General features: G+C 38.9%; 1 protein-coding gene across 2 annotated transcripts; it reads right to left on the reverse strand.

The window, feature by feature from the left end:
- Window positions 1-799: 799 nt before the first annotated feature.
- On the reverse strand, window positions 800-13,357 carry OTULIN (OTU deubiquitinase with linear linkage specificity). 2 transcript variants are annotated; one of them, XM_075052168.1, is made up of 8 exons: window positions 13,052-13,357; window positions 11,831-12,156; window positions 9,269-9,342; window positions 8,345-8,439; window positions 6,934-7,077; window positions 4,546-4,671; window positions 3,227-3,496; window positions 800-2,509 (listed from the first exon to the last, which is right to left on the reverse strand). In XM_075052168.1, exons 1-8 carry the CDS (start codon window positions 13,355-13,357, stop codon window positions 2,315-2,317), a joined length of 1,536 nt encoding a protein of 511 aa, XP_074908269.1. In that variant the 3' UTR covers window positions 800-2,314. The 2 variants fall into 2 exon arrangements, with proteins under 2 accessions (XP_074908269.1, XP_074908270.1); XM_075052169.1 differs by having other exon boundaries at window positions 11,831-12,160; window positions 13,052-13,183.
- Window positions 13,358-13,864: the final 507 nt, after the last annotated feature.

The raw sequence follows: 13,864 nt of genomic DNA on the forward strand, positions 1-13,864 counted from the left end.
TCGCTTCCACTTCATTTAATTTACAGACTTTTTCAGTTTATCCAGTAGAATATGGGGGAGTGGGGACACAACAGAAAAGCAGTTATTTATCCATTGTATAAGTCTAGATTAAAAACTGTCAGCTGTCAATTTTCTGTTTTAAAATGAAGTTAAATCAACATACTGCACACCACAGTACAGACTCATTGCTTATCTCCAAAACATGGATGGAAAATACAAAGCAACATCAGTTTTTCTACTGTTTGTTACTCAACTTCTGCAGGAACAATACGTGATGTAAGGCGTACACATACCTTGTGCTCAGCCCTGTACTTTGCAGTTCAACATACAAGCTGACTATGTGAATTGTTTCCATACCTAACGGCTGCAAACTCAGCCCCTAAAAAGCCTCTGCTTTAGAGGCTTTTGTCATACATTCAGAGCCACTGCTCTAAATGTGTGACAAAAAACACCTCTTTGAAAAAGGCATCAAGTTTTAATCTCGAGAATATATCACAATTAGAAGACATCAAGGTTTAAATAATTCCAGTTATTTAAATCAAAAGTACAACTCTGATAGAAGAGTTCAGTGAGTTGCAAAAGTTACTTATTTTTCTTTCCCCCTCAGCATTACTTGGATAACAGTAACTCAGGGAAATTTTTTTTGCTGTCCATGTGCAAGCAGCAAGTCCATAATTACTTGTTTTACATAGGTTACTATGCTTTGCAGTTTTCACTAACTTGAACAAGGATTTCAAAATTAAAAACTCAAAAATATAAAGCTAGAGAGAAAACAGGCCATAAAACAAGAAACAAAATATTGCCAGATGAATTGGTTTATTTTTCATTACCTTGTAGCTCCCAGAAATTTTCAGTAACAGATCAACCTAGTTGTTTTAAGAGGCAGACATGGTAAGTGTAACACTGAGTACATGACAGACCTCATGAAGATGTGTCTAAAACAAGTTTTAGAACATAGTAAATACACATTCTCATTGTGTAATTACCTTTCGCAATAAAAGAAAAGTTAACAAATTAATTTTAAGTAGAACAAAACAAGAGAATTTGAAGTTTTGCATGCCAGAAGTTTTGCATGTCATTTCCTCCACAAAATTTGAATGAAAAGTAGTTTTTATAATCTTATCCCTTTTATACAAGAAGGGCTTCCAAGAGAAGCCAAGTGATCTATGACCAGCATTTCCTTTAAATCAACCTTCAGTCTCTTGTTCCCAGACTCATCTGTAGGACATACTTCCACTTTAAGCTAAAAGGTGAAGGTTTTGTTGGTTTTTGTTGGGTTTTTTTTTTTTTTGGTATGTCAGCACTCCCAGCATCTGAAATATTCTGTATTCCTTCAACTTAAAGCATAATGAAAAATTCTAAACAGAAACAGAACCTCCCACATACTGCTCCCAAGAGTGGAGAAGTTGCACCAGAAGTTTGCTTCCATCTACTGCACTCCCCGGACAAATTAAAATCCTGATGTTCTCCACAGCAGCTGCGAGCAAGGATTAAACCTTACAGGAACAACAATATGAACATGCATGGAAGTTAGCGGGCACATGGTTATCTCGTACCAGCTATCACAACTGAAGAGGGAATTCTGTGTAGGTTTTGAATTTGTAACCTACTAACAAACAACTTTTATACTCCCTTACTATCAAGCCTCTTTGCCATGATGCTCTCAAGGGGTTGAAAGGAGAAGGGCTCTTTAATTCCAGTGTAACAGATGACTGGCTGGATCTAAATAAGAGATAGTCATGTCAGAAAAAAAACCAAAAGCATTAGAAAACTTTAAATAACATCTCTCTTATAGCATAAACCATGGAGGCATTAAATTCCAACTGCAAAAGAATTATATTGTTTCCCGAGACCCAAAATGTGTACAAATTGCTTCTAAACACCATTACAAATATCAGTCAGGACACTGCCAGCTTACTTTTCCAGAAATTTCAATCATCATTATCTCATCATTTCAGGGAGCAGAAGGTCAGCTCATGTCTTACTACAGAGCCTAACCTATCTTCTTAAAAGAAGGAAATCTATAGTTTTTGCATTCCTATTGAGAGTAAGCCTTTCAAAAAAAAAAAAAAAAAAAAAAAAGGATTGCAGAAGTTTCCCTTTTTTTTTTTCCTGGGCAACAAAAACAATACTTGCAAAATTTTTACTCTTTAAGCTAGTACCTATTTGATATATTAGTTCAGATGTAAACTTCTAAAACATGGATTTCAGGTAGTTGTAGATTTAGTAACGCAGATTTCATCATTGTCCAGTTTCAAAATAGCACTGGAAACCTCAATAAGCAGCATTGGTTTGTCTGCTAAAAATCACTTGTTTACAGCATAGTCTCTTGGCACATTCTGACTGGAATATTGTAATGCCTGTCATCTTCAGTTATGAGAGTCACCACAGGCCAGTCCTCCTCTGGTTCATTGGGATAAAGCGTGATGAATTCATCAGTACTGTATTTATACAATCGATACACTTGGATGGTATACTGCAGAGCATAAGCAAGGAGGAACATTTCCACCTACATTGGAAAAAAGCAGAAATACAACATGTAAAATGAAACATACCTTTTGCAAGATATTTCTCATAAAAATACTAAACTAATACCTATCAGATGTAATTTTTCAAAGAAAAAATATGCAGAAAAGTAAATGAGAATGCATATACATGAGCATCTCCAGTTCAGTGCCTCAATCATTCAAGCCATTCTTAACTTGCTGCTCAAACACCTCTAAGATACCATGCCTTCAACATGGAGCTCTTCAGACCCAACAATGGCACAGTAGGATATTAGTCCTAAAGAAAAGCTACTTTATACAGAGAATCCCACTTCCCTACCACCACAAACAGGTAGGAAAGACGTTCTCTCACATCAGTATTCATCCCATTAAGTCCCTAAACCAGCCAAGAACGGGTTTCAGGCACTGATCCGTTCTCTCTTAAAGGGTACTCTGAACTCCCTGGCCAAGTAAGAAGCAGACTGAAAGCCCTTACAAAGGCTGTTGATACCAGACAGAATTCAGAGAAAGAAGCTGGAAAGTCTCTTGTCTACTACAGTGGCAAGCATATCCTGTTCTAAATAACAATCTACAAAGAATATTAACAAAATAAATAAATCTAGTCAGCACAAAAATATACAACATTACTTATTGACTAAACTAGCCAGCAAAAAAGTCACCACTTGAAACAAAAACCTCCCAAACAGGAAAATAACACCGTAAAAACAATCTCTCCTTACTTGTTCAAGGCCTCCGCTGTGACCAATATGATTCAAGTGATTATGCATTAACTGACAAGGGTTGCTAGATGTATCCCGTGCAAACAGTAACCATGAGAAGACAGGAACTCTCCTTCCATTTTTATCATCATTGTATAATTCAATGGCAGTGTTAAGCATCAAAAATTTCAGTGCTTCATAGAGACTATACTCCTCCTCTTCATTTTTAAACAATTTATCACAAGCTTCTTGTTTCTCGATAGGACCCTTGATTTCACTTATATTCTTCCACTACAAAAAAAAAAAAGACACCACCACATACAACATGTATCAATAGCCCTCACCATGCAAGACCTGCAAAAAACCACTTGTGAATTGCCAGATGCACAGACAGGCACTCAGAATTTAATTTATGAAGGGATTTGTGCCCTTTTAAAAACACTCAGGAACGTTTCCACAGCTGTAGTCCTATCAAGGTCAAGTTGAGTTAAATTAGTCCTTAAGCAAAGCAAAAGGAGGGGATGTTGGAAACTGTTGCAAGGTGGCAAAAAAATATTGTCATGGGACGATAAGCAATAAGATAATAACCTGTTTGTTTACTGTATCATAAATCCTACATCCTTCATATTCTTTACATTTCAGTTACTCAGAATACATATTTTATTCCTGCCCTCAGAAACTGCATGAATGCAGCCTTTAAAATATTCCTAAAGGCCTTCAAGAAAGAGAATATGCATACACAGTAAGACAGGAACAACTGAAGAGTTTTTAAATAGGTTCCAGAGTTTCAAGGAGGGGGAAGATGGGGCTAGGTAATACACTACGACACCAAAAGGGCTCATTTTCCTGTTATATTAACCCAGAATAAAAACATATAAATGTGGAAGAAAAACTACTCTTTTGAAATTACTTCAGCATTATTCTGGGTTGGTTTTTTTTTTTTCTTTCCATGACCTGTCCAAGGTAGCAACAGCATTTATCCATATTATACATCATTCCTTCAAATAAATACAAGAAATAACAGAGGCAAAATGTTACTCCGTTACATTAATTTCTTCACTGAAACCTGTCTAACTAATAGTTTTCTGCAGAGCTCAAAAATTAATTCCAGCATCAGGCTAATGGAAGCAGTGGAAGACCAGAAAACTCCCACAGATCTGAACAGACGTTCTTTTCTTGGGTTTGGTTTGGGTTTTTGGGGTTTTTTTTTGCAGTATACATACAGAAAAGTGACTTTTTTCACTACTGAAAGCATCCTTATGCTAAATTCACCACATTCAAAATTCTTTGTCATTTTTCTTATTTGCAAGTGACCAAGAATAAACAAATACTTTTCTAACCTTCTTCCTTAGAAGTAATAAATATTCTTTAATTTCTTCACTTATTTCTCCCATCTTCCTGCCCAGTTTCTGCTTTAGCTGCCACTGCTTGATCCAGTCATATTTGCTCAGCAAGTTTTCAGGAAGCTGGAAGTTGAGAGAAGAAACAGCAGCTTAAGTCAAAAATCTTGAAAGGAAAAGCCACCAACTTGCACATTATTATTTTATTTTATCCATTTATTTATTTTTAAGATTTTGCACCTTAAAACGATCCCTCCTATGTTCTTCTGAACAGATGTCATACTAAGGTTATCATAACTGAACACAACTGGCTCTTTATAATACTTGCTGGATAACAGTCAGAATAGTAGTCTATTACTAGATCTAGCCAATATGTAAGCACTGGAAAAATTAATCACTCTAAGTTACTCATGGCTTTTCTTTTTTTTTTATTAAAAAACCCTCCAGCACCAGATGACAGCGACTATGTTTGAGAGTGTCCCTGAACCAGGAGAAGGTTAAAGATGTCATGACATCCACCAGATACTCCAGAAGTCTTGGCAGAGTGCAAACTACTTAGTCCAGAACACACAAACTGTGTTTTCTTTTCAGGGTACATAATTAAAACACTATGGGACTGGTTTTCTGATAAAGAGGAAAACAGCCTGGGGATTAGCTGATGCACCAGATCATACATTAGCCTCAGAACTGCTTCTTTTACTGCTCGCATGCTACACCTGCTCAGGTAAGAGCTTTTACACTTCTCTTGAAGGACATCCTGGCACTTGCATGCCTATTTTGTTACCCTCATTTATTAACTTATTTTACCGCTGGAACTGGAAGAACAACCTTGTGTCTCACAAGGAATTAAATATTTGGCTAGAGCAGCACGTATGCCATTAGCAGCCAGTTTACATTTTATCAAATTAGTATATGTCCTCTTCAATGGCAACCAAATATTTGTCAGATATACACAGACCTTCCCCCATCCCTGCCCGGCATCCTATGCTAATTGGACATATAGAACTAAATAATCAAAGATTATATTCCAGCAACTTCTACAATTAGAAATGCACATGTAAACACTGTTTTCAGTGAAAAACAAAACAAAAAACCCAAAAACTTTTGTTAAAGTTGTACTGCTAGCTGTTGCCACACATATTTCTCTTACCTGCCCTCTGCTTTGATGCATTAACAGTTTATCATTTCAATCAGTTCATTTTATAGATGTACAACTTTTTCAAAAAAATGTTAATTACCATATAACACATTTTCCTCTATAAATCAGTAGGAAAAAATAGGTGAACGTCATGAAAAACTGCAAAGTACATAATTTTTAAAAGTTTGCATGTTCTTTAAAGGAGCACTGGGAAAGTATCCTCTATAGTCTGATAATGTGAAGATGGTTGTCAGCTGGGAGAATTTTGTTTTATAAAACGGAAAACTTTTTAAAAAGTACTGGTGCAGTAAGAAACTTTTCACAGAGATATTTTTATCAGTAATTACAAAAACATATCAGCAGACGTTTACTTAATGATAGTGACCACAATGATAAATTTTAAGATCGCCTCTGAAGTTATACAAAAAGGTAGTAAGAGCAGTGTGATTCTACCTGGACCGCTAGCCTAAAACACAGAGTCTGCATCAGACATTCATCATTTACATTTCCAGCAGCAACCTGGACAACTGGAACCTTACTTCCCTGAAGTGGGCCACTTTTGTATAGGCAGCTTCTTACGTGTTTCTTCCATGTTCACTGATATCACCAAATGGACTTTGTTGATGCAAGACAATTTCTGGAATATTTTTCTTCTACTCTTAGTAGGACACCTTGCTTTGCTTATCCATCAGTGCCCCATAAGAACTGTTCTTCATCTCAGGTTGGAGTTGTTCTTACACTTATTTTAAGTAACATTTAAGACACAAGGAATACACATATTCTGAAAAGCCTGCAGCACCCAATTTGTTAATCCACTTTCTAGAGAAAACATATATGGCACACACAAATACATATGATAATTTTGAAAAGCTTGTGGTTTTTTCCAAGTGTGCTTAGAATAAGCTGTCTATATTTTTTGTTACTGCCAGCTGTCCTGTGGGAAACCTCTTGCTGCCATATTACATGCAGTTAAGAAGAAACCAAGAGGGGCAAGATGAAGACAGACAAGTTACATTACAGTCAGCAGTATAGTAACATACATTATAAACTGGAAACTAAGGGGACCTGGACTCAATTGCACATTGAAAGAATCACTGTAAACCTACAAAACTGAACACTACCACTTCTCAATTCAAGGGATATTGCAAAGTGAGCGTATATAGTATAATACGGAAATGAGATCATAGAATTATCAAGTAGGTTAGAACTAACATTCCTCTACTGTTAGAAGATCAGAGTCTGACACCTACCATAGTAAAATCCTCACTCTGCAGCCAGCTTGGTAACTGGCTAGCTTGGCTTAGTGCCTGGAAAAGAGTTGCTCTGAGAGCACAATAGTTGTCACCTCGTACTCTCCTTATAGATGCAAACTTCTGAGCAACTGCTTCGTATCCCTAGAAAAACACAAAATCCAAATAACATGAAAGCATTAATAAAACATTTTAAGGTCACGCACTGGTATCATAAGAGATACTAGAAAATTAGCATCCAAATGCTAATGCTATTAAAAAAAAAAAAGGGGGGGTTGATCCACTATCCCATTTTGGAAGTTCAAATGCTTTTGTTACAAATTATGCTTTTAAAAAAAACTTCCTTTAGTTCTGCTGAATAACAAACAAGAAACCAAAGAAAACGAAGTAGATAATTGGTTGTGGTGTTTATTTGATGACAGTGCAGAAACATCATTGAAATGTGGGTAGCTAACCTACTTAAGTTTAAAAAAAAACCCAACATATACACACAAGACTATAAATCTAAAAATGTATCATGCTTACAAGAGGTTTCAGCAATAGTTTATTCCATTTACTCAATGTGCGTCACATGTAGTTTGTTTTTGCCTCAGGGAAAATTTGCGTTTACACTGAAATATCTTGACACATGCCTCAGCACATTTGTCCCCTCCCTGCTGTTCCCATACATACGCTTTTAGCAGAAGCAGCAGTGTTGAAATATAACTTCCGAAACTCAGTATATCTCTTCAGCTAACCTAGCAACAGCCAATGCCCTGTGCATCTGCATTTGTCTTACTAATCTCTTGAAGGTGACACATGGATCTTTTGATTTACAGAAAGTATTTTTTAGGTTTACTCATACATACCACTAAATTTTCAAATTGTGCTGAAACACCAAAACAACAAAAAAAACCCAACCAACCTTATGATTTATTTTCTACCATTGTAGCTCAAGATTAATATAAGAAAACTAGTCCAAAACCTACAAAAAATAAGAATTCAGGAATAATTTAAGAAAAACTGAGCCTACCCATTAAAGCTCCCCATCTTAAAAATCATGCAATTCACCAACTTCAGTTATTTGCCCTCTGCCAAAAAGTTTGATTATCTGCTCTGCCACTTCAACAGCCCACAAAAATTACCATTTTATGGTAATAAACCAAATTTAAAACTTGAATTGAAAACAGTAATGAAGAACAGTATTAATCAAAACCCTACACTATGAACAAGTGGCCCTACTAAAAAACACATTTTGAACAAGTACGAACAAAACCATTTTCCAGTTATCAGCCACTTTTAAGATCAGACACTGGAAAACACTGCTATTGCATTTCCTGCTTTTAAAGACTGTTCCCATAGGAAATCACCTACTAAACATACAAATGAAAACAAAAAGCCCAACAAAATTCGACAAAAAGAGAACCAATACTTTTCTCATCCTTTTTGCTACTGGTGTATTTCCTCTCCATTCTTTTGTGCAGTACTCCATGATGTCCATTTCTGGTGAAACACTTAGTTTATATTCTGTCAAAATAGAATATGTAACATTATAAGGACAACTGTGAAACAGAATGACATAGAAAAAGCACTGAATTTCTAAATACACTCCATCACTTTAAAATAACATTGGTGCCAAACCAGACTGGCAACACAACCTATAGCTACGAAGTAATTGCTAGTATGGGAGGCAAAAAACCTGCAGCTTGCTCTGAAAATGACAAGTGAACAAAAATAATGATGTAGCCCAACAAAATAAAGAACACTCTGCTCCTCTCTTCTGGAAAATATTAATTGGCAAAGAGTAGAAATTAGCAAAGTAGTCTTCATTTTCTTAGCAATCAGAAAAATATTTGACCAAAGTTTCTCTTCTTCTTTCAGCAGCCGGGCAATAAGGGAGAAAGATAATAGATCTTTCTGAATAAGCCAGAAAAAAATGGTAGAAAGAAGAAATACAGTTTTCTCTTGGAATCCCAACAGCCTTCATTCCAAACAGATAGCACTAAGGTTATCAAGGGATCCCAGCAACAGATGCTGCTATAATGACTACAAATCAATAATTTTCAAGCACAACACTCATAGGTTATATGACTGCTTTCCAAAGGATTCACATTCTCTTGTAAAGTAACTATAGAAACATGGGGGAAAAAATATACTAAGAGCAACTAGTTTTATGTAAAATTGATCTTTTTGTGAATTAAACCACACAACGTACTCAGTCATGATACATAACTTCTATTGCACACAGAGACATCTGTGCACAAAAGACCTTGGAAACAAGGGTGTCAAATCATCACAAATTAAGTGCTACAATGAATTGTAATATTGTACTTAAAATGCCAAAGTTCAAATGTACCTGAAGAGCTTGTCTCACAAAGCAGTATTTTCTCCCTCTCGATTTCTTCTGCATCACGATACATGTCCTCCTCACTGCAATAAAAATCAACACATACTTCATGTAACAGCACAAATCTTGTAGGCATTTACCTTTTCCCCTGTTTACAACTACAGGCAAGTATTTAAGTCTTCCTCCAAGTATTTTTTCAACTCCACTTGCTTTTCATCTTACACATTTTCATAAACCCAACAGGAGTTCTCAATAAAAAAAAGTTTAAAAAAAAGCCTCTCAACTCTTCCCCTCTCCTATCTATGACACCTACACTGGTTATGAATCACTGCCTGAATTTCTCTTCTTCTGGGTGTATGGAGACTACAGAGTACTAAAGTCATTTTGCATTTGTAAATTTTACAGGATGAATTCGCAAAAGACACAAGCAAAAATGCTTTATTTGCTGAGTATATGAATACTGCAACCTATGCGTGCAACTAAGAACGCATTACTTGCCAGAGCTTTATATCTATGCTCCACTGGGGCTAAGCAAGCTGCCTAGTAATAAGCAGAATATCATGCTGAAAAGTAGCCAGCTATCTGCTGCTAGTTTGAACGTTACAAACTCAAGGAAAACAAAATTCTAAGCGTGCTCCAAACTGCAGCCTACAGGCTAACTGAAATCCAGATAAACATAAACATTTCTTCCTCAAATAATACAGGCTTTTTGGTCAGGGTACACTGTCTTAAGAGTCAAATGTCCCCATCTGAGCCTATATACAGACATTCTGAACTCAAGGTATGACCATGAGGGAGGAAATGATGGCGTAAAAGGATATTGTTTCTATGCATAGCCTAGCATTATCAAGAAGAGATCTCAAAGCGAGGGTGTGAACGTTACTGTTGAGAATGGAGGTCCAGGGTAAACAAAGTATTGCAATTTAACCGAGTTGTTCTGAAATCAAGGTACCCAAGAGGTGCAATCCATCTGCACAGGCACTCTCATTTGAAAGTTGAAAGTGCATCTTAATGCTGTTCTAGCATAGCAACTGTTAAGTAAATCTGTGGAAACAAGAATGTGGAAACTAAAGCCTTTCCCCGTTAATCTTCACATTAATATTTGACAATAGAGTGAAAATAAAATAACAGATGGAAAAGAATAATTAAATTTATGCACAAAAGAAAAAATAAAATAGTGCATAGTGTTGTGTGTAAACACTTAAACTGTTGAACTAGTAAATCAGATTCTGCTGAACCCAAGACATGAAGGAAAAAAAAAAAAAAAAAAAACACAACCCAGGATGTCAGATTTTAACAGTATCCCGGGCCTGCATTTTAAAAACAAACAACAAAAAAATCCCACCCTGCCAAAAAAAACTAAACACCAACAAGTTAAAAAGACAGCAAGCAAAACTAAGCCAGAAAGAAGGGAAAGGACTATGGGCAAAAATATAAATAGATTTATACCAATAGATTTGCAAGACTAGAACTCCCGGTATTGAAGATACTGTACGAAAGCAAAAACAATGCTGAAAGTCTTCCATTTATTATCATGAAGGGATGAATACTTATTTTTTTTATGTCAGACTAAACTCATTGCTATTAATAGTTCATGTAAGGGCATATTAGATCAAATAGAATTAGTATGCCAAATAGCAGCTAATTTAAAAATTCAGGATAAAGATCCTTACGTACCACACGCTTGCCAACATACGAAATTCATATAAATATGTATTAAGCGTATCTGTGTATTAATGTTAAATGTACGTTAATATTAAAAAAACTCATTAATATATTAAATTGTGCCAGTGCTTATTTAATTAGAGTAATTTAAGCATGAAGTAAGGTTTTTAAAGCATCCTTGAAAACATGTACTTATTTTTAGTGACTTTTTCACTAAGTCAGCACTTATTGTAGATTTTGGATGTCATCCAAAACAGTCCACTGGCTACCTATAGAAAGAGGATTAATTAGAAATCACTTTCTTCTCTTACTTCATTAATGTATTCTTCAACCACATAAAGCCACTCTCAGTGGGCATTAATTTTTTTTTTCAGAAGTTTGGAATATCTTTTTTTAAAACCTTCATATTTTTTTCTTCCTCCAGACCCCAAATATTCTTGTGAAGACTTCTACTCTCAAATCTGAATTGCACAACTAAATTTTTACGTCGGCCTGTAGCAGGAGGTTTAGAAAAAACAGACAAACAAAAAGCTGAAGTGTTAGGATTAAAAAAAGCCTTTGTCAGCACTGCACCTACCAAAGTGTTCACAAGGTTAAAACCAAGCTAGCAGAGTACCTGCCTTCAATTCTTGGTTTCCCATGCTCTGCATCCTACCCTTAAGAGCTTAATGTTGCATCAGTCATTCCCTTAGATGGGGAAAGACAACCACTAATAAACTATAAAAATACGCCATTTATCTAAAGGGCGAAGGTGGCCTTCAAAGTTTAAGATTTGACGTTTAGACCTATTTCACTAAGACACCAACGTACATGAAATTACGCCAAGAAATTCAATTTGCCAAACTGTAAGTATCCCTCCCTTTCTATAGAAAAGTTGTTACTATATAAAAAAAAAAAAATCCTCACCTGTCCTCAGATGACTCCATTGCTGAACAACTACTAGGTAGATATAGTTCACAATTTCTAGAGGCATCCTGATCTGTCAGAAGTGATTTAATCATATCCATCTTCTCAGGTCTCCCAGTACTGCTGTATACATAGTCTCTTCTTATTTCCGATGTAGGTTGCTCTTTCTGGTCAGTAGCTGCGCTTGCTGCGCCAAGTTCATTAGAAGGAACACCAACTTCCTTTTCGTGCTTCATCAACTGTGTGGCAACGCTCTCCTTTTTCTGTGTCTGTTCTGCACCTGCAGAAAGGCTGGCTGGTTCTGTCATCCACCCTTGAAAATTATCCTGGCTTTGAAGAATGGAGAAATATATGAAGAGTATCTCTCACGGAAGACAAAAACATACATTTTAAGAAAATTACAATACGTCAATAGTTATGTTGTTATATTCTGAGGATTCAGAGGGCACTTAACTTATTCAAAAGCAGGAACAAAATCCGGAATAGTTTCGTAAGACAACACAGCACCCAAGTTATTTTCACTCATCTCCTTAGCAAGCCAATTTCGTTTCTTACTGAAGCTAATCTGTGCCAGTTCCTCAAAACACAACCTGCACTAGAATTAGCACCCTGACTGAACGCTTGCTCTTCTCAAGGGGCATTATCACCTAAAAAACTGAGGATTAGCAAAAATCCCAACAAACCAAGTTTTGGCCCTGCAAGAGAAGCATTTTTACAAACTCACCTGGTGGTCCACAAAACTTTCCACCGCGTAAGGACTATCGCTTAACAGAAAACCCACAGTCTTTGTTCCTTCCAATATGATTTCTAGGTTGCGATGAGACAAGACCTTCCGGGACCCATTCCAGTAAGTTGTCCAAGATCTTAGGATGTGCCTCAGGGATATTTACCTTAAACTGATGCACACCCCACCCCCCGCCCCCAAATCACAGGTTGCTTTGCAGTTGCCGCATTCGTGCTCTGGACAATTCCGCTTTCTACCCTCAGGTTAAAGCCTCCCCACAGACCCCTTCTCGCCCAGAAGTCACCCTCCCTTCCCACTCGAGCCCCGCCGTACCGAGCCGCCCCACTGGACCAGCGCTGCCCGCCTCCTCCCCACCACTCCCAGCCCCGCTCCCCACGGACGGACGGACGGACGGACGGACGGACGGCCCAGGGCTCCGTGCAGCACGACCGCCAGCCGTACCCACACGGCGCAGGGCAGCCGAGGCCTACACTCACCTTGCCGGCATCCTCCGTCCCGCCGGACCCCGGGCAGCAGCCACGCCCCGCCGAGCGCAGGAGGCGGAGGAGGCCGCCGCCACCTCCTCCCTCCCCGCCCGCCGCTCGCCGCTCATGCTCGGCGGGCCGCCCTTTCACCGCCCACCAGGGGCCGCGGCTACAACGGCGGACGGCAGGCGCCCTGCTCCGCCATCGCCGCGGCCCCGGGCCCTTGCGCGGCTCCCCAGGCGCTTCCGCCTCACCGGCATCACGCCGGAAATTGCGTCGATACGTACGCGCAGCGGCGGGCCACGGCCTTCCGCGCATGCGCGCTGGCGCCGAAGGCGGGGCGTGTGAAAAATATTGCCCCCCCCCCCTGCCGCCGTCCCTACGGCTGCTTGTCGCGGAGGGGGGCGATACCAATGCCGGGCGGAGAGGGGGGGGGGAGAGGCACGTGACCCCTGAGTCCGCAGCGGGCTTTCCCCGCTCCCCCCGCGCCCGGCCGCGGTGGCCCCGGCGGGTGTCGGGGCGCGATCGTCCCCGGGGCGGCTGAGGAGAGCGGCGGCTTCGTGAGGGGGCGATGGCGGGAAGGTCACCTGCGGGGCCGGAGGGAGCCTCCTCTGAGGTCCTCCGACCCGGGCAGGGAAGGGTGGTTGTGTTTGGTTTGTGCCTCGGGGATTGTGCCTTGGGGTTTCTTATTTTTTTTTGTGTGCGTGTAACGCAGCGAGCTTCCAGTCAAGTGCCAAATCAGTACTTGAATTCACGTGAAATAAAAGGAGTTCACTGAAAACCCCCAAGCCGACTGAGAAGAAGAAGGTTCTGAGAATCCAGAAC

Source organism: Buteo buteo, chromosome 20, assembly GCF_964188355.1.
Source record: "Buteo buteo chromosome 20, bButBut1.hap1.1, whole genome shotgun sequence".
NCBI lineage: Eukaryota > Metazoa > Chordata > Aves > Accipitriformes > Accipitridae > Buteo > Buteo buteo.